The sequence below is a fragment of the Pundamilia nyererei genome, unplaced genomic scaffold, assembly GCF_000239375.1.
Source record: "Pundamilia nyererei isolate P.nyererei 1_Seehausen unplaced genomic scaffold, PunNye1.0 scaffold00060, whole genome shotgun sequence".
In the NCBI taxonomy this organism is placed as follows: Eukaryota; Metazoa; Chordata; class Actinopteri; order Cichliformes; family Cichlidae; genus Pundamilia; species Pundamilia nyererei.
Genome location: NW_005187461.1, coordinates 3,054,803 through 3,079,188, shown reverse-complemented (window position 1 = coordinate 3,079,188; position 24,386 = coordinate 3,054,803). Strand labels below are relative to the sequence as shown.

General features: G+C 41.0%; 5 protein-coding genes across 6 annotated transcripts in view; 3 read left to right on the top strand and 2 right to left on the bottom strand.

Annotated features, from left to right (window-relative positions):
- The first annotated feature begins 686 nt into the window (after positions 1 to 686).
- On the top strand, positions 687 to 3,079 carry LOC102214713 (piggyBac transposable element-derived protein 4-like). The gene has a single exon (XM_005734859.1). The coding sequence runs from the start codon at positions 1,253 to 1,255 to the stop codon at positions 2,987 to 2,989; it is 1,737 nt and encodes a 578-aa protein (XP_005734916.1). The 5' UTR covers positions 687 to 1,252; the 3' UTR covers positions 2,990 to 3,079.
- A 1,128-nt stretch (positions 3,080 to 4,207) lies between these two features.
- On the bottom strand, positions 4,208 to 11,209 carry fnbp4 (formin binding protein 4). The gene is made up of 17 exons (XM_005734857.2): positions 11,000 to 11,209; positions 10,493 to 10,564; positions 10,244 to 10,374; positions 9,784 to 9,958; positions 9,229 to 9,376; positions 9,034 to 9,136; positions 8,584 to 8,928; positions 8,312 to 8,504; positions 8,079 to 8,218; positions 7,894 to 7,998; positions 7,413 to 7,546; positions 6,248 to 6,408; positions 5,783 to 6,084; positions 5,560 to 5,677; positions 5,220 to 5,413; positions 4,861 to 5,018; positions 4,208 to 4,716 (listed from the first exon to the last, which is right to left on the bottom strand). Exons 1-17 carry the CDS (start codon positions 11,121 to 11,123, stop codon positions 4,632 to 4,634), a joined length of 2,688 nt encoding a protein of 895 aa, XP_005734914.1. The 5' UTR covers positions 11,124 to 11,209; the 3' UTR covers positions 4,208 to 4,631.
- Positions 11,210 to 11,242: 33 nt separating this feature from the next.
- Positions 11,243 to 13,945, top strand: LOC102214420 (seipin-like). The gene has a single exon (XM_005734858.2). The coding sequence runs from the start codon at positions 11,471 to 11,473 to the stop codon at positions 12,734 to 12,736; it is 1,266 nt and encodes a 421-aa protein (XP_005734915.1). The 5' UTR covers positions 11,243 to 11,470; the 3' UTR covers positions 12,737 to 13,945.
- A 1,116-nt stretch (positions 13,946 to 15,061) lies between these two features.
- lrrc10 (leucine rich repeat containing 10) lies at positions 15,062 to 17,483 on the bottom strand. Its single transcript, XM_005734856.1, has 2 exons — positions 17,284 to 17,483; positions 15,062 to 17,094 (listed from the first exon to the last, which is right to left on the bottom strand). Exon 2 carries the CDS (start codon positions 17,017 to 17,019, stop codon positions 16,150 to 16,152), a length of 870 nt encoding a protein of 289 aa, XP_005734913.1. The 5' UTR covers positions 17,020 to 17,094; positions 17,284 to 17,483; the 3' UTR covers positions 15,062 to 16,149.
- Positions 17,484 to 18,944: 1,461 nt separating this feature from the next.
- Positions 18,945 to 24,386, top strand: part of cnot2 (CCR4-NOT transcription complex, subunit 2) — an 11,827-nt gene continuing 6,385 nt past the window's right edge. For both annotated transcript variants that reach the window (XM_013911294.1, XM_013911295.1), the window contains exons 1-6: positions 18,945 to 19,171; positions 21,919 to 22,047; positions 22,143 to 22,215; positions 22,383 to 22,530; positions 22,611 to 22,793; positions 23,963 to 24,039. In XM_013911294.1, coding sequence (XP_013766748.1) covers positions 21,931 to 22,047; positions 22,143 to 22,215; positions 22,383 to 22,530; positions 22,611 to 22,793; positions 23,963 to 24,039 — 598 coding nt within the window. In that variant the 5' untranslated portion in view covers positions 18,945 to 19,171; positions 21,919 to 21,930. The remainder of the gene's footprint in view (positions 19,172 to 21,918; positions 22,048 to 22,142; positions 22,216 to 22,382; positions 22,531 to 22,610; positions 22,794 to 23,962; positions 24,040 to 24,386) is intronic.

Here is a 24,386-nt window from a genome sequence, read left to right as displayed (position 1 = left end):
GAAAATACATCTTCTGTAGAAATTTACATACCTTGTTGGGAGGAATAAAATCAAAATATTCCCACACAGGGGAGGACATCCTCCTCTTCTTAGCTGGCTCCATTCTCTCCTGACTTTCTCTCCTCACTCTCATAAACCTCCAAACTGTCTCCAAACTCTCACTAACAACTCTCCATCAAACACCTACATTTTGAATGAAGTCTGAGGGCTTTATATCGCTGTCATATCTCGTGGCAAAGTTCGAACCACTTCATGAACCAGTCACGTGGTACAGCCGGGCAGCGAGGCTTCGGACGTCATCATTTTCAGCTCCTCCCATAAATGAAGCAAGCCTCGCGGAAACGCCCCCTCCATTACTCGGCACAAGCTTTGAAGCCTCGATACAGAACGTCACATCACTAGTGTTGTAATCTCATGATTCTAATAATGCTACAGATATCTGGAATATACATTCAAAGGTAATTCTAACAAAGATAATGTTTAATGTAGCCTTAGAAATGAAGCTTTCCGTTGTCTTTTTTCCTATTTCCGTTGTGCTTTTGCAGCGCTTTTCTCTTTGTAGCGTTTTTCTTTTTGCAGTGCAGCGTCTTTCTTTTTGCAGCATTTTTCTTTTTGCAGTGCAGCGTTTTTCTTGAAGTTGCAGTGCAGCGTTTTCCTTTTTGCAGCTTTTTTCTTTTTGCAAGTGTTTTCTGAAGTTGCAGTCCGTTTGGCCTCTCAGGGCCACCGTACGTTTCAGCCCAATTTAACGTCACCGTGGTAGGAATTAGAATCAAACTTATGGGAAAGGAGACCCCTTGGACATCAAACAGCGTGATGAGAACTATTGAAAAGAAAAGAAATAATCTTTGGAAAAAAATATCTAAGGAGAATTAATTTATTTTAGTCTGACCCCACTCCCATCCGCTAACATGGAGGAGGCGGGTTTATGACTTATACTGCAGGGGGCGATAGGGACGTTTTGGCTTCATTTTTGGGGAGCTGTCGCGTCGTCCATGTTTTCTACAGTCAATGCTCACACACATCACATACACTCCTTACTGCACCCAGTCACACGCAAGACAGTAATTCCCGCAACACAGAGAAAGAACTCACAGGACACTCTGCAAAATTCAAAGCTGTAGCTGTAGCATAAACAACAACAAACTGGGACTGTTTGTAATTCTGTCCTGGGGTTTATACAGGTGCAGTCATAAGTCATAGTCAAAGCTATAAATAAACCCAGCAGCTTCAAGATCATTTTTGCTCTGGCAAGATGGCAAGACGGTCATATTCACTGCTTCAAGCACCTAACTATGTGAGGCGCTCAGAGAGCGAAGATGACGAGGAATCCGCTGCATCAGTCTCCTCAGAGAATGACAGCATCACTACCAGTGATGAGGATTACCATCCAGTGCCCGATTCCTCTTCTTCAGCAAGTGAGAATGATACAAAGACAGCAGTCGAGGTAGAGCGGCTAATGGAAGAGACGGTAGGAGAAGCGGTAGACGCCGGGGCGCCGGGGGCCGAGTGGATGTCTCGTTCTGGGAATATTGAGTGGTTTCCCACTGCTGAGGAGACCATGCGCTACAATCCAGTACCCACTGGTATCACTCCAGGGCCCACCCTGTATGCAGTTACCCGCATTAGCACCCTGAGATCTGCATTTGACCTGTTTGTGACAGAAGAGATCATTCAGCTGTTGTGCACCTACACAAACCTGCATGGGAGGCGAAAGTGTGAGAATTGGAGGGATGTGGATGATGTGGAGATGAAAGCGTACATTGGGATTTTGATTCTCGCTGGTGTCTACCGCTCAAGGCATGAAGCATCGCGTGGTTTGTGGGCTGACAAGACCGGACGGGCAATATTCCGTGCTACAATGCCCCACTACCGCTACGCCCAGATCAGCGCTAACATCCGCTTTGATGACAAGCTCGCCCGCCCGAGATGTTTCAGGAACGATAAGCTTGCTGCATTTCGCGTCCTGTGGGAAAAGTGGGTTGCTCGTCTCCCCCTGCTGTTCAATCCAGGAGTTGACGTCTGTGTCGATGAGCAGATGGTTGGATTCAAAGGTCGATGTGGATTTCGGCAGTATATGCCCAAGAAGCCTGCAAAATATGGCATTAAAATCTGGGTGATCTGTGATGTGGCAACCTCCTATGCTTGGAAGATGGAAATTTACACAGGAAAATCTGGAAGTTCCCGGGAAGTTAATCAGGGAATGAGAGTTGTGCTACAACTGACAGAGGGGCTCAAAGGACACACTGTCACTTGTGACAACTTCTTTACATCGTTCAGCTTGGCAGAGGAGCTGCTCAGAAGAAAAGTAGCTCTGGTTGGCACAATCAGGGGAAACAAACCAGAGCTCCCTCCCCAGCTTGTTCAGCTGAGACAGAGGAAGATTCTTTCATCTCTCTTTGCCTTCACCAAAACAACCATGGCAGTCTCCTACATGCCCAAGCAAGGGAAGAATGTGCTTCTTTTGAGCACAAAGCATAGGGAACCAGCAGTCAGCGATGGGGAAAAGAAGAAGCCAGCAGCAATCCTTGATTACAACAAGTGTAAAGGTGGAGTGGATAACCTAGACAAGGTTGTCGGCACCTACAGTTGTCGGAGGAAAACCAGTCGCTGGCCACTGGCTCTGTTCTACAATCTTCTGGACATCTCAGCATACAATGGCTTTGTCCTGTGGAAAGCAGTGAATCCTGAGTGGGAGTCCACCAAGACCCACAAACGAAGGGTGTTCCTGGAGGAGCTGGGCTACATGCTGGTGACTCCAGAAATTGCAAGACGGCCTTGTGCCCCACGCTCACAAGCAGCCGCTGCTATTGTTGCTGAGATACAGCAGTCAGAATCAGAATCAGAGTCTGACCCAAAGCCCATCAACAAAACGAGGAAAAGGTGCGAACTGTGTATAAACAGAAGAAGAACGGCAACCACTTGCTCCAGCTGTGAAAAGAGTGTCTGCAAAGATCACTCTGCTGTGGTTTGCGTGTCCTGCCTTCCCTGAGTACACGTGTACACACACACACACACACAGAAAGAGGATGTATTTTGTACAAACAAGCAATAAAAGGCCGTTTTTGGCATGACTAACAAAGTGGGAGTTTCTTTTATTGGGGTCATTACTCACAGGAATAAAAATGGTTTTCATGACTAGGACTGGTTTTCATTTAAAAAATGAAGTTGGTCTAAGTAGAAAAATGTTTTAATATATAATCATTTTATAGTATTCTGTAAATGTAAACAAGGGGTGGCCATTTTTGGCCACGGACGGTCTGAGAGGGAGTTTTTTTGTTTTTCTGCCACTGCAGAAAAACAAATGTTGCATAAATGTCATTGATGCTGTTAATTATTGCTATGCATCTAACCTTCATCATGGTTAGCAAATAAATCAGATGGCATGTATTATTTAGAAAAAAACTGGGATTTTATGATTTTCTCAATTTATGAGTTATGATTATGTGCTCTAACTGATATTTAAAGGGTTAAATTTCAGAATTTTAATGAAATTTTGATTTTCATGAACAGCCCTGATGCTAATCTAAAAAATCATGTTAAAAAATCTGGACATTTTTCTTAATATATATGAATTCTATAGCATTTTGTAAATGTAAACAAGGGGTGGCCATTTTTGGCCACGGACAGTTTGAGAGGGAGTCTTTATGTTTTTGCTCTCTCTGCACTAAAAATTACAGACCTAATCTCTAGGTGGCCACGAACAAGCTGAAAGGGTAGTGATTTTGATCAGACTCAGAGGGTTAATCAGTCTGTGGGTATCATCAGCTCTGATCCTGTTCCCCCAGCAGACCACAGTACAAACTGCACTCACCACTGGTGAGTGACAGAATGTCTCCATCTGCACATACTGAAGGATTTACAGCTTACTTAGGAAAGAGCCTGCTCATCTCCCAATAATTCCCGTTTTGCTCTTCCAGTTCAGCCTGTTATCCTTAAGGACACCCAAGTTCTTGTACTTCTAGACTTGGATTCAGATGCAGAGCTCTGTACGCCTCCTCCTGCCCATAACTAACACACAGAACAATGAATGTAGTATCGACTTTGTCATAAAACCCTAAAAAAAAAAAGAAAAAAAAAAAAAAAAGACTGATCCAAATGCACTCTTGTGCCGTTTGTATAGTTGTATGCCCTAGTCATTGTAGTATTGTGATTGAGATGGTGGGAGGGAAAACAAAACAGAACAAAAATGCAAAAGAAAAAAAAAAGATCACTTTAGAAACATTTTAATAATTTTTTACAAAATATACAAGTTCAACGAAGTCCCCCCCCCCTCCCCTCCACAAACATGGCTTATCCCATTATACATTTTATATACAACATTGTAAAAATGCTCAAAATAAAATCCTCCAAAACAAATGGGTGATCATCTACAAGGGGCTATACAAAATAGCCATGAAACACTTGATATACCGATTTACTCGAGACATTTGGCACATTTACAGTGGTGGCTACAAAAACCAGGAGGAGGACATTCATGGCCTGCCATGTAAGGGCTTCTAAATGTCTTCATCACGGACAAGTAAAAGTTCAAGTTTAGAGAAAACCCTAAGCTGGGGAAGGATAACCTAATGACAGTGGTTGGAGTGGTTTTTAAAAACATTGCCTGGACAGTGTATGACCCAGACCTGATGTTACGTGTTCATCTTCCTTTTCTTCAGGCGTTCCCGCCAGTCCTCGGGCAGTGCCTCAAAGTTGGCATTCTTTGAAGCTTTTCCTCTGTAAAAATTGAAAAAAAGTTACATTTATAATCACTGAAATAAGAGTAAAACTGGGCGAGAAAGCAGTAAAAACAAGTAAAGCTCATTTTAAAAAATAAAAAAATGAAAACCTAAAGTAAAAGGAAAGGGCATAACCACATACGTGCTGAGCTGCTGTTGCTTCCACTCTTCAATACTTTTCTTGTTGAGCAGATCTCTATCTTCATCACTGGAACTGCTCTTTTCTTCCTCATCCAACTCCTTCTGTATACTCTGCCACTTCTTCACCAGAGAAGGCATTTTGGTCTTACTTTTCTTGGGCTAGAGAGAGAGAGAAGTGTGTCAAATGGAAAACGTGAACTGCATGTTTTCCTGAATGTCATTTTAAGTATTGCATCAAAGGGATGGCTTCATGGAAAGGAATTTTTTTTTGAGAACAATTAGTCTAACAAAAGACAAACCATGATGAACACTCCGGAATGAAAGACTTCTTGGTCAGCTGATTTTAACTCCAATACTAACCTTATCCTTTTTGGTTTTCTTGCTCTTGTCTGTGGGCAGAGTTTTTGCCCCAGTAGGTTCAAAGGGTGGCTGAGATGGTGGCAGTGGTGGTTGTGGAGGCAGAACTGGGACAGGTGGAGCTGGAGGTTCACAAGGTACCAAAGGGGCAGTGACGGCCGGCATACCCCAGTAGGCAGTTGCTGACATTAGAGGGGCTGCAGACAAGGAGAAACTTTATTGCTACTTTGTAAACATATTAAATTAACCAATTGTGTACATGTACTGTCCCTTATTCAGGGTAGCTTTGCCTTTTGTTTTCATTATGATGGACGTGTAATGAAACTTTTTTTTTTTTTTTTACCTGCACTGGCAGCTGGCTGGGTGTACAGAATGGGACTGCTGCCAATTGTAATGGTTTTATTCATCTGACCAGCTTTACGTTTTTGACCCTTTCCCAGGGGACCCGATGACTCGACAGCCTGTGTAAATGACAACAAATACAATATAAAGCTAAAGCTGATGGCTACTGTTCTTCTGAAAAAATGAAAACACTAATGTAATTAGAATCATAACTACTTCCACACCTTCGTGCTAGCAGAGCCTGGTGGCAAAGGAGGCTTCCCACTGCCATCTTCCTCAGTTCCAGGGGCTGGAGGCTCTTCATCATTGTCATCATCCATCTCCATCTCCACCTCCATGATCTCTCCATCACTGTCAGGAGGGGGAGGTGGGGGAGGTGGTGAGCCTGGGGGGAGTGGTGGAGGTGGGGGGTAGTTGGATGGTGGAGGAGGGCTGTCAGGAAGTGGAGGTTGAGATGGGGACCAGAAGGATGATGGATTGGGCTGAGGAGGTAGCGGTGGCGGGGCAGTAGGAGGACATGTAGATCCTTTGTTTAAAAATAAAACAATAAAAAAAAAGGGAGATTAACATTATTATGCAATTACAGCAAAGAAATATGTATTGAACAGACTTTATTGCAGTTATTTTCCTTTCCACTCCCCAGTAATTTTCTCCTAGTCTAAGAGCAGCAGCAGTAATAACAGATTTACCTGTGACACCTGATGCACTTGTTTTGGTATCCACCTGGCTTGAAGTCTGTGTCTGAGTACCCTGGCCATCTTTCAGGTCCTCCTCCTTGTCATCCTCTGTTGGAAAATCCCACTGGGAGGCACCGGTCCGGTCCTTCACATAGAAATACCGCCTGTGCTCTCTAGAGAGTGGGACAACAGAGATAGAAGGCACAAGTCTCAACCACTGGTCTACATACTTGCTGTGTAGCTTGATACCCTGGGACAGAAGGGCAAGGGAGTGGACAGTATGGCCACAATTAAGGACTAGGAATGTTGGTATGGACAGTGCTTTTAACTGTCCTGAACAAAGGCCGAATTAAGAGTGTGGTTATGGTTGTGGATAGGGAACCCACCTTGCTCTCAGGAATAAATAAACAAACAAATCATCTCTAGGTCCTGAAAGCAGCATTCAGCAGCTCACACCATGGTTGTCACATTTCTTTTGTTTTAGACAACCATTCCCTCCCAGACACAGGAAGACGCCGGGGAGGAAGTACCATTATTATTATCATCAGCAGCAGCAGCAGCAACAACAACCATAGGGCATAAAATAAGAAGCACAAATTCAACTCATTTTATGTCAGAAAGAAGTAAATGGAAAAACAGGAAAACATATGAAATAGAGTTGGTCTGACCTGCTGGATTCCCGTCATTGCTCCATCTTCACCTTTTATTTGATGCGTGACACTCGTCGCTTCCAGGGCATCACTCTTTCAGCATTGCATTCAGGGGGTTGTAGTCCTGTAAAGTGCAAAGCTGTCCCACGCAACCAAACCTTCCTACCATACACCCCCTCCCAGTTTTTCCACTGACTGGACCCATAATCAGTTTACAAATGCCCTTTTACAACAAAAGGCTTAAGAGTCTGTTAAGGGACTAAGAGTCCTCTCTGTGGCAGGTGTATTTAACACGAAGCAGGCAGGCCCAGAGTGGATGCTCCCTTATCAGTGTACGCAAAGGACTGCATCACAAAAACCTGAAGAGTCTGTTTCTGGTAAGTATTTTGATCCACTCGGACTGGTTAAGCTTCTCCCCAAGTCATGTTACAAAGTCTGCAACCTCAGCACTGAGGGATGTGTAGTCACACGGTAAGATTTTTGGGGGGCTGGGGAGTTTAGAGATGTGAAAGGTAAGGAGCGCGTACCTGTCCCAGTGGCAGGACCAGCCTTTAGGGGTGGCGTTAAGTTCGTAATATTTTATGTGTTCGGCAGCTTCCTGCAGCCGGCGGCGAAGATAGACTCCATTCAGAGCGCCCTCCCTCCAATCAGCAACCCGTGTCTGGGGGAAAAAAATGAAATAAAGAACAAAAAAAAAAAAGAAAGACAAGAGGGACAGAGACAAAAATTAGACAAAAGCCCATAAAATATAACTAAAAGGGCTCAAGAGACAGATACAGACAGAAGAGCTGCAGGATAGATGAGTAATATGGAAGAGTAATTACAGTAAGTTTCCAGAATGACACCTTATGATGAATTATTATGAAGATTTTAAATATTAAATACTACCGCGTGCCAGTGCAAAATCATGTGAAACAAAATTAAATGTTAAATATTTTAAAAGTCGCATTAGAAAAGCAGCAAATGGAAGTTAGGATGACATTGCTTAGAAAATGAATATCCACGCACCTCAGTTTGTAGCAGAAGCAGCTGAAAGTTTGAGATCCCTTTCTTATTTATCCCAAGAAACTCCATCTTGCTGATTAAGGTGTTTGCCAATTCACCGATCTGAAACTACATTTTTTACCATTAAAATACTTCTCAAAAGAGAGTGCACAATTACTGTTTGTTAGTAATAGTAGTAGTGTTGTTACCTTGAGCTCAGGAGTTTCCTCTTTGAGCTCAGATGTCTCCCCTTCCTCCTTCACGGAAGGTTTTGAACCCATTTTTTCCTCAGAATTTTCCACTTCATTGTCTTCTCCTTCCTCAACACTTTCTAAGACTTTAGGAAGTGCTACAAGAAACAAGAGAGGGATAAAATTATGTAGATATAATTTTTTTTATGTTATTCCACCCACTTCTCTCATGTGTTAATGTTTAAACTAACCGGTCTCTGTGTTATCTGGTATATCTGAGCTTCTACTGTTAGAGTCGGGGCTGGCAGCACTGAGGAAAGAAGTCTTCCACCGGTTCTTCTTCAGCAGAACACCACGAGGACCGGAGGCTTCTTGGCTATTCTCAGAACAAGGACTGGAGCCCCCAGCACTGACATCACCCTCCTCCAGTGCTCGTAGCTCAGCCTAAGAGTCAGGTGTTTGATTATTCTGTGTGCCAAAAGAAAGTTTCAAAGATATTCCTTTTGCTGCATTAAATACACACCTTTTTCCTTTCCAGAGCCAGTTCTAACTCCATTGTGTCCTCTTCTGCCTCTTCATCACCTTCAGAGTTGTCTCCAGATTGCTTCTTGGTGCATCCATCTTTCTGGACAATGGGAGCTGAGTCTGAGTCCCTCAGAGGGGTAGAAGGAGATCCTGTAAGACGAACGCCATCTCCGTCAGAATCTAAGCTATTCTCACTCTCATCCAGGCCTTTAAGCAGTCTTTTCCTCCATTTCTCTTCTGCTTCCTTCACTTCAGAGGGGATCAGAGGAGCGAGGAGTGCTGCAGCAACTCCCTGGCGCTCTTCCTCTTCACTTGTGAGGCCTACAACGCTTTCAATTACCTCCTTTAAAGAAAAACACAGTGCAAGTCATATTTAGTATCAAAGTGAGAGTATTTAAACAAAACAGAAACTAGCTGAATAGCTGAATAGGGGACAGATGGAACATGCCTTCACTTTTGTCTCTTTTGCTGATGTTGTTGTGGCAGCAGATACAGCATTTTCTTCTGTGCAATAATCTGCATGAGCTGTGCCATTTCCATTGACACTCGAGCTATAAATAAAAGCAGAATACCCACAATTATCAGGTGTCAGAAATAAACATAATTTTCAAACACTTTGTTTAATACTCTTAATGTCTCCTACCTGTTGGTATAATGTCCCAGGCTTTGCACCTGATCAGCTAGATAGTGTGGCAGCTCCCAGGACACTTCATTGGTCAGTGTGTTCCAGTAATAATAGCAACCAGAGTTCTCGTCCCACACCTCCTGCCAGTCTCCCATCTCTACACCCACTGAAATACAAGCAAATACATGGGACTTTAAAAACCACCAAAACATAATCTCAAAAATTAACAAACAAACAAAATAAGACAAAAAAACCTCCAGTGTTCTCAGTTAGAGCAAAGAAGATATTAACAAAAAAATAAATAAATAAATCGGCTGCGTTTAATGGTTAGTAGACATCAATATCAAACCGTCCCTTTTGAAAGTAACCACTGCGTGATTGATCTCTTTATATAATCAATGTAGCACATTGTTAAATACTTTATGTAATCAAGACTATAACATTAGAAAAATACAGTTTTCTTTTCATATGAATATAAATACATTAATATACAAATTATTTTTGGTGAAGAAATATAAATCAGTTCACTAAGGACATGCACACTTGATATTTTAATGCAGCAGAGATAATTACCGCCGGCTAGTGAGTACTGTGTATTGTACTCAAAGTCTGTGCCTTGCTGATTCTGTCCTTCACCAGCAGCTGGCTGCTGAGTATTAACCTCAGGTTTGGGTGGAGTAGCACTTGGAACTGACTGATGAGTTGGTGCATCATCTGAACTTGGCTGAGTTGTGATTGCATCAATTTCCTGCAACCAGAAAACACAGACGGCAAGTTTTTAGTTGCGTGAATAAACCACACAGGTCAAAGCACTAGGCTTTACATAGAGTATATGATACATAGAGTATATGATGAATAAGGAGCTCAGAGAGTATAAAATCTGCATAAGTTATTTGAAAAATCAGGAAAAACAAACAATTTTATAAAGTTATAAAGTAGAAGTTGACTTTAACCTACTTGTCATTAATCTACACCTTTATTAGCTCAACATAAATAATAAGAGACTGGCTTACAGTATCCTCATCATACTTACAGCCATGAAATTGGCCAGTGTGCTGTCGATGTCACCTGACTGATTGTGTTGAGAATTTGCGGCTGACCGATGAGAATCTCCCGCATCCTCTTCATCGCTATCCTCATAGGCTCCGAGCAAAGACAACCCCTCTACAAGGGAAAGCAAAAAAGCTTTGTTCAGCGAAATGAAATAAAGTCTTGAATCTGCTGCTTGAGAATGACTGCAGCAACACACACGAAAAGAGAGAGGGAGAGAAAAACACTTCACCTGTAGCTTTTACTGCTGGAGCCTTGATGTTTGTGCGTCTCACGAATCTATGCCCATCCCCATCCTGTTCATCTGGGGGAAAAAACCAAAGTTTTGTAGTAAAGTATTGTCGCTTTTAACATTACAGGTATTCATAGACTAAACAAAAAGCATCGCAGTTAAAGGGTATCGATCCCCCATTTCTTTTTGGCTAGCTGATCCTATCCTATCTTCTAACATATTTTGTAAGATAAAGTGATGATGTTCCCCGAACTGTTAGCTTAGCGCACTAGCCTATAGCTTCTGGTAGAAGCTAAAATTAAAAAAATAATTCATAATAACTACAGCTCTCAGCTGCAGTTTCTCAGCGACGGTGTATATTTGCAGCATATGTTAAGTAACTGGACAGCTAAATATAAAAATAACAGTATTATTGTAATTAATGATAATCAGATGAGCCCGTTGTTCGCACCTCAGGTATTTAGCACTAGGCTAGCCTGCCGCTAACATGCTACTGAGATAAAATACCATCAGATCCCGAGGGCGCTTCTTCTCTCTCTCCAACATTCACGCCGCGGTTCCCGGGTGGGGAAAGCTGCAATATAGTTCTCCGACCGACGGCTCCTCCAGGGAGGCGACTTTTCTTCCCCATCTCTGTTTATGTGTTTGTAGGCCTGCTTCCTTCGCTGGCGACGTTAATTACTGCTTTTTTTCTACGTCGCTGCTTCGAGCTGGCACAAAAGCTTTTCACTTCCGGGTCACGGTGTAGTGTTTTGAGCATAGTCTCCGGAAATTCACTGTGTAACCCGGTAGGCTAATTTGCTATCTTAAATTCACAGTCTGAGTGAAACCAACACAGTCCAGACTTTAGAAAAACAGGATATTTGTTTTTGCCGAGTAGTTTATTTCGCCCGTGACGGTAGCTGCAACTATCACGGTTAGCGTGTAGCCGGTTAACCAGACTTGAAATGGAGGGTGAAGATAAGCGATTACACGGTTATGGAGGAGACCCACCCACTGATGCATCAAGGTAGGGACCTTCCGCTGAGGCAGCGGTCCACGGGAATCCAAGGAGCAACGACTGTCCAGAACGGGACCAGAAGAAGGTCGGTGAGTTCCGGGTCGGAAACATTCGGAGGTGCCATGGGACCACTTCTGCACTGGCTGCACGATGTGGCAGCTGTCACGCTCCTCAAAGCCCGACGGACACTGCTTCAGGCAGCCATCCTTTTTTGTGTCCTAGTGCTGCTGCTCTGGGTGTCCATCTTTCTCTATGGGAGCTTTTATTACTCTTATATGCCTACCGTGAGCTTCTCCACCCCAGTGCACTTCTTCTACACTGCTGACTGTGATACCTCGGAGACGAGACTTTGCTCCTTCCCCACAGCCAACATCTCTTTCATGAAGAATGGCAGAGATCAGGTGATGGCCAATGGTCAGCCTTACCGAATATCTTTGGAGTTGGAAATGCCTGAATCGCCAGTGAATGAAGAGCTGGGTATGTTCATGGTAAAGATGTCTTGTTATACCAAGGGTGGAACGACTGTCTCATCAGTTGGAAGATCTACAATGCTGCATTACCGCTCTAAGCTTCTGCAGACTATGAGTACCTTAGTGTTCGCTCCTCTTCTCGTCACTGGCATGGCGGAGCAGAAGCAGCTCATAGAGGTGGAGCTGTTCTCAGACTTCAAGACCAACGCTTATCAACCCACTATTGGTGCAGTCATTGAGATCCACTCAAAACAGGTTCAGATCTACTCATCTCAGCTCCGTATCCACGCTTACTTCACTGGTATTCGATATGTTCTGTATAACTTCCCCCTGACATCTGCAGTGATTGGCGTAGCGACCAACTTTGCCTTCCTCAGTGTCATTGTGCTGTTCAGCTACCTGCAGTTTATATGGGGTGGACTCTGGCCTCCAGATCAAGTGAGAGTCAGGGTTATGATGGGAGACGACACCCGCATCCAGCAGAGGAGAGAAGAGGTCCGAAAGCGCATGGAGAGGGAAAACTCTCAGAAGGAACTTAATTCTTCTAAAGTGACTGGATCTGTGAGTGAGTCATCTGATTTTCAGGAGACTGGCACAGGCACTGAGCTGTCAAAGAATGCCTCTGTAATCCCAGATTCCTTGGGGCCTGATGTTCCAGATAGCAAGGAAGAGGAGTCTCATGAGTCTGATGGGCCAGAGGTGGAAGAGAATTCTCCACCTCAGCTGGGTGAAACAGTACTACGGCAGAGACCTGGACCCTGGATGAGCCTTTGAACCCTGTCACCTCACACAGTTACAGTACCTGTAGGATATGCTTATATATTCCATTATCACTCTTTAGCAGTTTGAATGTGATTTGGCAGATCGTGATAGATTGAAGCATACCTACTGTTCCAATTTGATCAAATTCACATGCATGACTGTAATCAGTACTAGCCACATTGTTTTAGCTGGAACACTTCTCATTTTGACAAGAGGGTTTTTTTTGTAACTTTTAGTGCTGCTTATTTCTTTCTTCTGGTCTTACAATTCTTGTCTTTGTTACATTTGAGTTTATTCTTTCCCACATCAAGAGGTGCTACATTCCAGATCTGGCTTGTCTAACAGTATTCTCTATCGTCACATAATGCCAACAGCTTAACACACCCTTTTAAGTCAGTTCAATCTCCTCATGTGTTACCCTTACTTCTCAGTTCAAACATCATTAAATATGATGCTGCTTTTGAAAGTAAATGCTTTGCAATTGAAACAAAACTGCAAAAGACTGATGCATTTTCTCAGAGGGTCATTGAGAGACCAATTAGATTTGGAAATTTTGGTGGAAAAAGACAGCTATGGTAAAAGGTGCAAAGAGCCCAGCCTGAGGGATCTAAAAAAATTATGTTTTGTTTGTTTGTTTGTTTGTTTGTTTTAATATTATAAATACATGTTCTTTTTCAGTGTACCACATGACTTACCTAGTGTGGCATATTTAGTTAAAGCTTGACTCTTTTATACAGTTGTGGTTCATTCTATGAGGTCTTTATTATTAAGTGCAGTTTGCATTCTGCTGTTTGTTAAAAAATATTATTTATTCAGTTTTCATCACAACCAAGCACCAGAACATTTTAGATGGGTCTTTTAAGTAATATAAGTTTATTGATAAATGTGAAACTTTCTTTATTTATCATTAATGACTATGGAGAATAAGAGGAATAGTAAAGTTACTGTAGAATTGAAGCTGATGTTAGTATGTGGCTCAGCCTCCATGTGTTTAACCTGCACTTCAGGGGTGCTTTGGATCCAAGTAAGTTTAAGTAAAGGAAGTGGGCAAGTTGTGTTTTCGTTGGACTTTGAACCAAAGATATTTATGTATGTAATATAATGCACTCATAATCTCTCATCTTGTATCCTGAGAAAATACGAGTAGATGTTATGTGTTAAACAAATTAAACACAGTTAACTTCTTTATTGTCACCATAATAAAGCAACTCTAGCTACCAACTGAATTTTTAATTCCTATAGAGAAATCTGATGACTGTCTTGCAGTCTTACAGTAAATTACTTAATAACAAATTTACATTACATTACATATACATTTGAGAAATGTCAAATCATCGACAAGTTAACTTGTATCTCCAGTAAACATGTCCTGAATACTGGGTTTTTAACATTTTAAACAAAAATATGTTTACTTCTTTTTGTTCCAATCTCTTGTACAGATAATTTACTGGAAATTCTAAGCAACTTCTGATGGCTAGTTCCAGCAGGGTACACAAAGCCCAAACTCGTTTCTTCAAACTGACAGTGAATTACACACTTATCAGATCTCAATCCCATAGCACCTTTGACATGTGGCGCTACAGGAGATTTTTATCATGTGATGCTATCATTTCAGCATAGACCAAAAGCTCAGAGGAATGTTTCCAGCATCTTGTTGAATCTATGCGAATTAACACAGTTTTTTTAAGGGAAAAGCAGATTGAACCTGGTGCTAGCACAGTGTACCCAATAAAGTGGTCAGTGAGTGTGTGTGTGCAGAGAGAGCAGCAATGCAAACTCAAATGGTTTGTAATAAGTTGTGATCTGCAGATACTTAAAGGGTTAACATTGATGCTGTTGGCTTGTATTAAGCATGAAATCTATATATAGGTATGTGTCACACTTAAGCATAGATTAAATAACATTACAGCTATTGGTTTGAAAAAAATCCTGCAACTTCACATGACGCCTGATTTTGTTATAAAGGTAAAAACGTACCAAAACTCTGGTGAATGCTTTTGAATGACTAAACATAAAGATGTTTATACATTCACAAACCTTCAAATTTAACTATACTGATTTAAAAAACAAAATAGATGTTGTGTTTACTATAAGATTAAATAAGTTTATTCCATTGTTACATTAAAACATAATGTTAAGCACATAAAACATAACAAAATCAGATTGATATATATGTAGTTTATAATAGGACCATACAAATGTAAAAGATTGCCTGAAATCATAATAAATACTATAACGTAATATAAGTATACATTTAGGTAAAATATTATGCATTCATATATTTAAAAAATCAAATACATGTTATAGAATAATATAAAGATCTATGAAAGGTGGAAGCACAGAAACCAGTCGTAAATAATCACATTTCCAGAAGAAAAAACAATTTCAAGCCCTTTCAATCTTTTTTTTTTTAATGCATTTTGTTTAGAAAGTTTCCAAATGCCCAGATCATATATCGTGGAATTACTTTTAAGCTTGTTTACAGAACATTTTCCTGGTACACAGGGGAATTGCAAAATTGCATGTATGATCTGTTTCAAACCAGAACCTTACAGCAACGACATTATGGCCCATTAGCAGTCTTTATTCAAAGCCACAGCTCCAATCTAGTCGATGAATTATGCATTGGTCTGGATACAGAGTGCACTAATTGACTTAAACCATCCATCTCTGGTATTAAAATCCTCAGCAGGTGCAGATACTATCTTGCACTGCTGGAACAAAATGTTTTCTAATGCTTTGCACTGTAAAATCAGAAGTCACAAACTGTGAATTATACTGACTATAAAAGTATAAAAGTAGAAACTAATTCTCAGATCACTGGACAGCAACAGCTGCATGGCTGATTTACTAGAATAATGTTAATGCCTGTTTTGACACATTGCCTTGCAAACATACTATGTGAACTTGGCAATACACAAACAATATAATACATGCAACATTCCAGAGGGAAAAGATCAATTAAAAAGTTTACGGTGTTGAAATGAATAATTTCAAGGCATGCAGTCTTTTTATTTTGTTTTTTAAATGTTGCTTTTATGTCGTGATTCAACTATCCCATTTTACCGACTATGCATTTTGGATTTCATTACTTTATGGCCTTTATAAGGACAGTTCAATCCAAAATAAAGTCATAATCCTAAGATATGTAAATGCAAACATAACTAGTATATCTAAAACTGGCCAACTCTCACCAAACAATCTGATAGACAAGTAGCACAGCAGGCCAGTTGAGGGTGTGTGTGTGTGTGGATTTGATTTAAGAGGTGAACTTTCCCTTTTAAATGATTGGCTTTACCATATATGGACCAAATACCATCACCCTGACGGTATTTGTCATGCCACTCTGCTTTAAGTGCTCCAGGACGCCACTCGAGCCTGGCCAGTCAATCCCGGCTCCCCACAGCTGAAGGTCACTTTGGTCCTTAACCTTGAATGTTCTGTTGCTCTTCAGGATGGACTTCGACAACCTCAGCTGTAGTCTCACTTGCTGCTTTTGAAGCATCATCTTCCTGCTCGTCATCTGAGCTATCAGCCCATCGCCCAACCCTTCTGACTCCCTCAGCCACTGCTGGGGCATTAACACAGGGGTTGTGGTCATAGATCACAAGTTTTAACCCCTGCATGTGAGAAAGGCTAGGAAAATGACGTATTCTGTTCCGATCTACATCAACAACAGCCAGAGAGTGCATTTCAAGCAACACTGGTGGGAAATCTGGCAGTTGGTTCCCAGCAAGCCAAATACTTCGCAGCTCGTGCAGCCGTCCAAATTCTTTGGGTAAACTCCGTATCTGGTTATATCCGAGGTGCAGGGTCTTTAGATTTGACAGCTCACAAACAACCTTAGGGAAAACAGTGAAGCAATTAGTCTCCAGCCACAGAGTGCTAAGTTCCCTAAGCTCTCTCAGCTCTACGGGGAGGTGATAAAGCCTGTTATTACCCAAGTAAAGAATACTAAGCTGGGGCAACCTGCATATGGCTAGTGGGAGCTCCTCAAAGCAGTTAAAATCGAGGGCCAGAAGTTGCAGCTTTCTCAGGCTCTGCACTTCAGCCGGTAAGCTGCTGAGGTTGTTGTCACTCAGGTAAAGCTTCACCAACTCATTGAAGAGACAGGCAGCAACAGGCAGCTTTCGCAGCTGTCGGCTACTCAGGTCCAGGGTCCGATCTAGTGGCATCTCCTTCAGGTCCCCAACTAAGAAGCGCTGGCAGCGTTCAGAAGGAATGAAGGCGAGAATACTTCTCATGGCATTGCCCATTTTTCTTACTGTTTCTGCCACAAGACTGTTACTCGACATCCATCTCCTTTATCTTCAAGTGAATTTCATGGTGTTCCATTAACACTCCTCCACTTCCCCTCTGCGTTTATTCATCTTGATAATCAAGAAAAAAGAAACAGTGAAATCATACAACAGCTTAGGAAGGAGGATGACACATCAGTTATATTATGAAGTGCATCCTTTAATGTAATAAAGGGGATGTTGTTTCAAGGTAATATATAATAAAATTAAACAGAAAAACATTGTAAGTGTTAAGATGTTCATACAAAAAATTCAAAATACCTTCTTTCTAATGTCTTGCTGATGATATCCAGTATGACTCCCAGTATCTCCTACAGTAAGCCATTTGTTTATCCAACTTAATGAGCTGAAAACTTATTGTATTCCCTGGGCAGATATTTCCCAGTGCAGTCCTCTCACTATCTCTCTGTGGCTCCAAGCTCTGCCAGACTCTCATGGCTATAGCAACCACTAGCTCTCTCCTCCCCATTTGTGCCTAATGACTTTCCCCTCTTCTTCTCTGAGATGACAGAGGTGGGAGAGAGAGAAACAGGGAGGGGCAGGGTGACATGGATAAGCAGAATAAGTGCTTTGTGATGAAAGAGCAACAAAGGTCATTTGCATTCTGCTGTAATCATCCCAGAGGCAGTCTTGGGTGGAAGCCACTGGGCTCAACAGGTGAAATGTTCTTAGCAATTTGCCAGTGTTTGCAGGGATATCAGATTACTTTGATTACAGTATACTATGTTTTCAGTTATGGAACATCTCTGTAGATTTGTGTTTTGCCAATGCCACATTGTATAGTCTTGGAAATGGGTTCATTTAAAATCAACACATAGCAAGTCAAATCTTCCAAATCCAAACAATCTTCATGCAAGCTTATACTCAAAGATGAATATCCTGTAAGTAAGCTGGATATCTTACAAGAGGTGTGAAGTGTCCATGCTATCTGACATATCTTCATTGGGGCTATTTTCCAACTAGATAAAATTAGGAAGGGATTTCATTGTCCTTATCTGAGGGGGCAATAGTTGACCCTCATCTGCTTTCACTCACTGACACACTGTTTTTATCACTTTCCCGCAGCCACTTACTGCCAGAGCACAATGGTGTGACTGTCATAAAAAACCTGTTCATATTAAAAATCTGGATATCTCACAGGAAGGGAAGCACAGATATAATATATGGTTCCAGGGTGAAGTAACTGGAATGGAAACATAATTAATTTTATACCTGCCTTTTCTACTGTAAAACCCATTTATTTCCCCCCCTTACACTAGGCTTACTTGTTGTTCCCAAAGCTTTCAGCTATGTCCAGTTCTTTTCCTCAGCAGATAAATAATGATGATTGATGGTTTGCCAAACACTTTAAGTCTAACTGATAAAGGATCATAATAACAGCCTTAAGACGCCATCTGCTGAGGAAGTCCATACAATGTGGTTTTAAGTTTCCGGGCCATATTAAATTCATGTGAAGCTGCTGTTTTCCAACCTCACTGAGTAATTCATGCCACTGTGAACAGTGTTAGCTCCTGCAGGTCCACTTTACAATACCTCTGACTACCAGGCTTTTCTCAACTACTCATTTTATGTAAGATATGAACAGATATAGCCCCCAGTTTGTTGTGTGCTAATTTGATTAAATGTAGAAATACAGTACAAACAAACAAACAAAAAACAGAAATGTTAAGTAAAAAAACAACCAAAAACCCAGTTGTGACATAAGGCCCTTGTCAACATGCAAAGTTCATGTTTTTGCACAGAAACCTGTGAGATTTGGGATACTCTATGAGATATGTGTTAAATGTGGTTGGTAACCAAACTTTTATTGCTGACAATCACATCCTCTGCAGTATGTAAATCCACACATTTATTTTACTGGAGTGAGACACCTGATGTTCACACGAGGGAGACAAAAACTCGACAGTGTCATATTTGCTTTAAATGACTGCAAACTCTTCTTTTTTTCTTTCCCCCTCCGTGAAGTACTTTTCTGGATATCTGTTGGTTCTTCTCCCAGCACCCTGTTAGGGAAACTATCAGATGTGTTCGTTTTTGTGTACGGAAGTGATCAGCAGGTTGTAAGGTCAGGGGGTAAAGGCTAGACCTCTTTCGATTGAGAATACTCACAGCCATCTTGGATCTAACGAAGCGAAGGGAAATTGATGCGGTGAGATTATTTTACTTATTTTTGTTCTTATGTTAAAATTGCCCTATGTAAATTAAACTCCGTCAGCTGGAGCTTTTTACCTCCCTTGCTTTCTTTCGTTTAAATACGTAGCACGTCGTTAGCCTTTAGCATCCGCAGATTGTCGCTATTGGTCTATCTGCTCCTACTGCCACTGCCTGCAATCGGAGCATAAACTGAGCCGTGAAAACACACAGCTGACAGTGGATAAACGGAGGCAAAGAGGGCCAGTGTTACTGGTAGCTAAACCACTGTGTATTTCTCAGTTTAAACGCTCTGTTACTTTGGTTGTTTTTAGAGTAGCCAGTTAGCAAGCTGACGTTAAGCTAGCTAAGCTAACTCAAAGTGACAAGCACCTAGCCTGCTAGTGTTAGCTACCTAAACTAGTGTTGGCTAGCCTGTTAGCTTTGTTGCTGTTAAACACATCAATAGTAAAGTTTAACGGGATGGAACTTAACAACCAGTTCTGCTGTCATCTCATTTAGTTAACAGGTATCGTAGGGCTGCAGTTTTTGTTTTGTTTTTTGTTGTAAAAGTCAAATAAATCAATCTTCATTTTAAATTCGTAGAGAAAGCAACTATTCAAAAGTTTATTTTAAGAACCGTAAGGTGCCAGTTGTAGCCCATTGAATTACAAAGAAATTATAACATATTGCATTTCCAGATGCTTCCATTTAACTTAGCCTTGCAGTCATATAAGATATCTTTTTGTTTATACAAAGGTTATGAAATATCAACGCTGTGTGGCGGCAATAAAGTTCCAGTTGCACAAACAATACAATGCGGTGCTGTTAGTTTCAGACATGGGCTATTCAGTCTCAGATCATTGGGGTTTTTAACAACATTTTCTGCTCAGCCGTCTTTGATTTGCCTAAAAAATGTGTAGTCCAAAGTTTAAACATATAGACTGATTGCTGTGAAATTTCAGCATCGCATAGGAAGTACTTTAAATATAAAGTACTTGAGATATACAGTACTGTGCAAAAGTTTTAGGCAGGTGAGGAAAGATGCTGTAAACAAAGAATGCTTTCAAAAATGCAAGTGTTAATCATTTAGTTTAATCAAACAACAAAATGCAGTGAAGGAACAAAAGAGAAATCTAAATCAAATCAGTATTTGGTGTGGCCACCCTTTGCCTTCAAAACAGCATCAATTCTTTTAGGTATACTTGCACACAGTTTTTGACGGAGCTCGGCTGGTAGGTTGTTCTAAACATCTTGGACAACTAACCACAGATCGTCTGTGGATTTAGGCTTGTCGATGATATATACGTGTGTGTTTCCCCCCACACATTGATTTGATATCTGAAGCAGTGTTTGAACTCGAATATCTGAGAATCTGTTAAAGAGAACTGGCTTCTTTTACCATGAAAGTGAATCAGGTTCTTTAAATGGGAGCAAATACAGTAAAAAGTTCCAAGAATTATTCAAATGTGTTTAAAAAAAAGTCTCATAGACTAACAAAAAAGAATAACATTAGTTATTAGTTAGAGACAGTTTCTGGAAGGTATTGACATATTTCACAATAGTACAAAATCAAACATGTAGAATGCTTAATCACAGAAATGAAGAAATAGTTATATTTATTCAGCTGCCATTCTGGATTGAGGAAGCCTAACAAATTGTACTGCATAACAAAAATTTCAGCCTAGTAGTCTTACCAGATTAGAACAGATTTCTCTGGTTTCCAAGGTGCTCTCATTATAACTGAGAAAGTACTTCTGCTAAACATAATCTATGCAAATTTGTTAGTTTCACTTGCTCCCTGACCCTTGCTCTAAGTTTAAAATGTAGTCACAGGGATTAAAAATGCAACAAGTACTCATGTAAAAAAAAAAAAATCACAGATACAAATAAGTATAGCAAAACAGGAGTAATGAGTCAGTAGTGTTCCAAGGCCAAGTTGCCATCAACACAAGGTGCAATTGGCAGTCTGATACAAGACTCTAACCCTAGGAGCTAAATTCTAATCTTAATTCCCCGTATGTGCTTCTTTAACTCTAATCCTTACCTATTAGCCAGTATGCCTTGAGCTGACTCCTATTCAAAACCCAGGAGGAACCAAAACTGGGATTCACCCCCTGCCTGCTTACCCTTCTGAACCTGCTTCCACCTTCCTTACCCCAGAGGAATGCTGAGGGGGTTTTAGGACACACAATACACCTTAACGGGTGGTTTGGATTGCTTGATGCCAATTTATTATCCACTTCTGATCCCTGCAATGTCTCCTTGCTAATTTCTTCTCCCCATCACAGACTTAGTAGAGTAGTATAAGGTGCAGGGTACTAGTGGTGACATATGTTTGTCTTGCATTATCTTGACCAAACCAATTTGGCCGACGGACCATTTCGGAGAGAGTCTTTAGCAGAAAATGCGTACCCCTGTTCCTAATTCTTACCCTGCTGCTGCAACTGTGAGCAGAGATCAGGCAATTGCCACGCTGACTGCCTGAATGAATGCTGCAAGAATTATTCTATAAATACTAAAACTAAAAAAAAATTTAATGTCCAATTTTGAAACCATAACATTTTTAGGCTAGTATAGAAGTTGACCAGAAAATATTGTATAGGTTGAACCTTACTGGCTCTGAATTTTATCTAGTTCAAGTAGAAATCTAAAGAGAATTAAAATTCAAATCTAAGCCACAGTATAAGTTCAAAAAGTTCACTCTTGAGCGTCTGCTTTCTTTCACATGCACATTTTAATTAATGTTCCTTTCTCTCTCTTCAGGTGACAAAAGGCATGTTTGGTGCTAGAAAGAAATTTGTAGAGTTCGTTGACGTTGTCGATAACGACTTTACCGATGAAAGCATGTACTACAACCAGCCGACGATGTTTCCACATCGGTCGGATAAAGATGTGAGTTTTGTGTGCTGGTACACCTTTCTTACCTGTTGAGATTTTTTTTTCCACATTTATCTTACTCTGTTCTGTCTTTGAATGTTTTTCTCCAGATGCTGTCCTCTCCCTCACCATCGTCATCGGGTCAGCTGTCGCAGCTCGGTGCGAGTTTATATGGTCCACAAAGTGAGTGCTGACCTTTATCTTACAGCCTGTTACATCAGTTTTGTCATTTGTGATGGACTTAAAATCGTAAAGACAATTCTGCTTTTTACCTCTGAACTAGAGTTACTTAAAGTTTGATTGTGTTATTTGAACAGATAACTGAAAAGCTTTCTTTTGTCTTTGTGCAGGTGCACTCGGCTTCTCAGTAAGAGGCATGGGAAACAACACACCTCAGTTAAACCGAAGTCTAACGCAAGGGTCGCAGCTACCAAGTCATATCACCCCCACAACAGGAGTCCCCACCATGTCTCTCCATACCCCACCATCACCAAGCAGGTGAGTGTGAACTTGACCGATTAATCGTGCTGTTTAAGAAAACTTTGAATTCACTAAATTGGACGATGATGTTTTAACAGGGGGACGTTACCGATGAATTCGAGGAACGTGCTGAATCACTCTCAGGTCGGTCAAGGCATTGGGATAAGCGGCAGGACCAACAGCATGGGCAGCTCGGGGCTGGGAAGCCCCAACCGTAGCTCACCCAGTATCATCTGTATGCCCAAACAGCAGCCAGCACGCCAGCCCTTTACCATAAACAGGTAGATGGATTTAGTATTTATTGCACATATCCACCAGTGTTTCAAAGGAACATGGCCCTGTACTATGATGCAAATTCAACATACACAGGATGTCTTTCTGCTATCTGGGTTCAGTTATCTTAAAACTGGTGATTGAGCCAAGCAGTCACAAGAAGCTGATTATCAACTTAACAAGGCAACCCAGGGTTTCTCAATCTAGCTACCAGCATGAAAGAGGTGCTGTTTACAGCTTTTGACCAATCTGAAATGTGGATAAGTCTGTTGGCAGCAGAGCAGCTGATTTTGCAGAAAATGACAAAACTGTAATATGAGGAAAAATCTGAAGAAAATAATACATGCTGAACCCAAACCTTTATATGCATTTTGTGTGTGTGTGAGAGAGTTTTTTTTTTGTTTTTTTTTTAGCCATATGAATGTATGTGCGCTTTAAGTGTTTGATCAGGGAGATTCCCAGAGGCCTACTGTATTAATAAAGTTTAGCCTATTACAGCCTGAAAGAAAGCGGGTAAGAATGCAAGCTGCTGAAGTTAACAGGCATCTCACAGCTATCACAGCTCAATCAAGAACAGGAGAAACTAATACAGTGAATATTTACTTTACATTAAAGTTTCGATGTACACAAGATGTTTTTTGTTTTTTTTAATCTTTCAGCTTTATCCCGGTCTGAGATTTAAAAAAAAGAAACAAAAAAGTTCAAAACAAATAAGTAAAAATAGGCGCCCCGTTTGTAAATTTAGAACAATAAAATGGTTTGCACCCAACAGGAAAAATAAACTTATGTCTAAGAATCTGTTTCTAATCCAACACAGTGAACTACACAACTTTATCCATGCACTGAAATCCAAGGAACAGTGACATTTTGCAGAAAACTGATTGATGAGTAGGCACTGGTTTTGTACCTGTTTATCTTTAACTGTGAACGTAACATGCTCTGAAACAGGTTAGGATGTAAGTTACCATGGTGATGTACCACCTTTGTGATAATGAAAAGCCAGGGTTAACCTTGAAGTTACCTGGATGAGCTCAAATCTTGCTTCATAGGGCTGGCATGGGTTACCTTCGGTGTGTCCTTTTGTGTGTACAGTTGCTTTCTAAAACATCTTTTTCTAATTAAGGAAATATTTGTATCCTTTTTCTTTCTTTTTTCTTATTTTTTTCTGTCTGTGCAGCATGTCAGGATTTGGGATGAACCGCAATCAAGCTTTCATGAACAACTCATTATCAAGCAACATCTTCAACGGCACAGGTTGGTTGTTCACTTTGTCTAACCATCAGGTAACCATTAGGTTTCAGCTACTTTTAGACTAACATTGCTCTGTCTGCGTGTGTTTAAAGCATAAAAAACAGCCACAGCCTGATAAATAATACTGTTTCCTGCACAAAATCACAGCTTTCCATTAATGCTGCTGTTAGGGTCTTATAAGAGTTAACAGCAGCAAACAGTGCCACCCATCATACATGAACTGTGTATCCTTGAAATGAATTGCAGGAAATTAGGTCTGAATAAAAATCTCATTAAACTGATCTGACTCTTTTTAAACTGTTACAGTGGGGCAAAAAAGTATTTAGTCAGCCACCGATTGTGCAAGTTCC

What these genes read in the sequence shown, in the direction of transcription:
- fnbp4 (XM_005734857.2), bottom strand. Translation starts at nt 11,123, where the DNA reads ATGGGGAAGAAAAGTCGCCTCCCTGGAGGAGCCGTCGGTCGGAGAACT. An exon ending in ACCAGATAACACAGAGACCG is followed by an intron (nt 8,219 to 8,311) that starts GTTAGTTTAAAC and finishes TGTTTCTTGTAG; the next exon opens with CACTTCCTAAAGTCTTAGAA. An exon ending in TGGTCCTGCCACTGGGACAG is followed by an intron (nt 6,409 to 7,412) that starts GTACGCGCTCCT and finishes CCCACTCTCTAG; the next exon opens with AGAGCACAGGCGGTATTTCT.
- lrrc10 (XM_005734856.1), bottom strand. Translation starts at nt 17,019, where the DNA reads ATGTCGAGTAACAGTCTTGTGGCAGAAACAGTAAGAAAAATGGGCAAT.
- LOC102214713 (XM_005734859.1), top strand. Translation starts at nt 1,253, where the DNA reads ATGGCAAGACGGTCATATTCACTGCTTCAAGCACCTAACTATGTGAGG.
- LOC102214420 (XM_005734858.2), top strand. Translation starts at nt 11,471, where the DNA reads ATGGAGGAGACCCACCCACTGATGCATCAAGGTAGGGACCTTCCGCTG.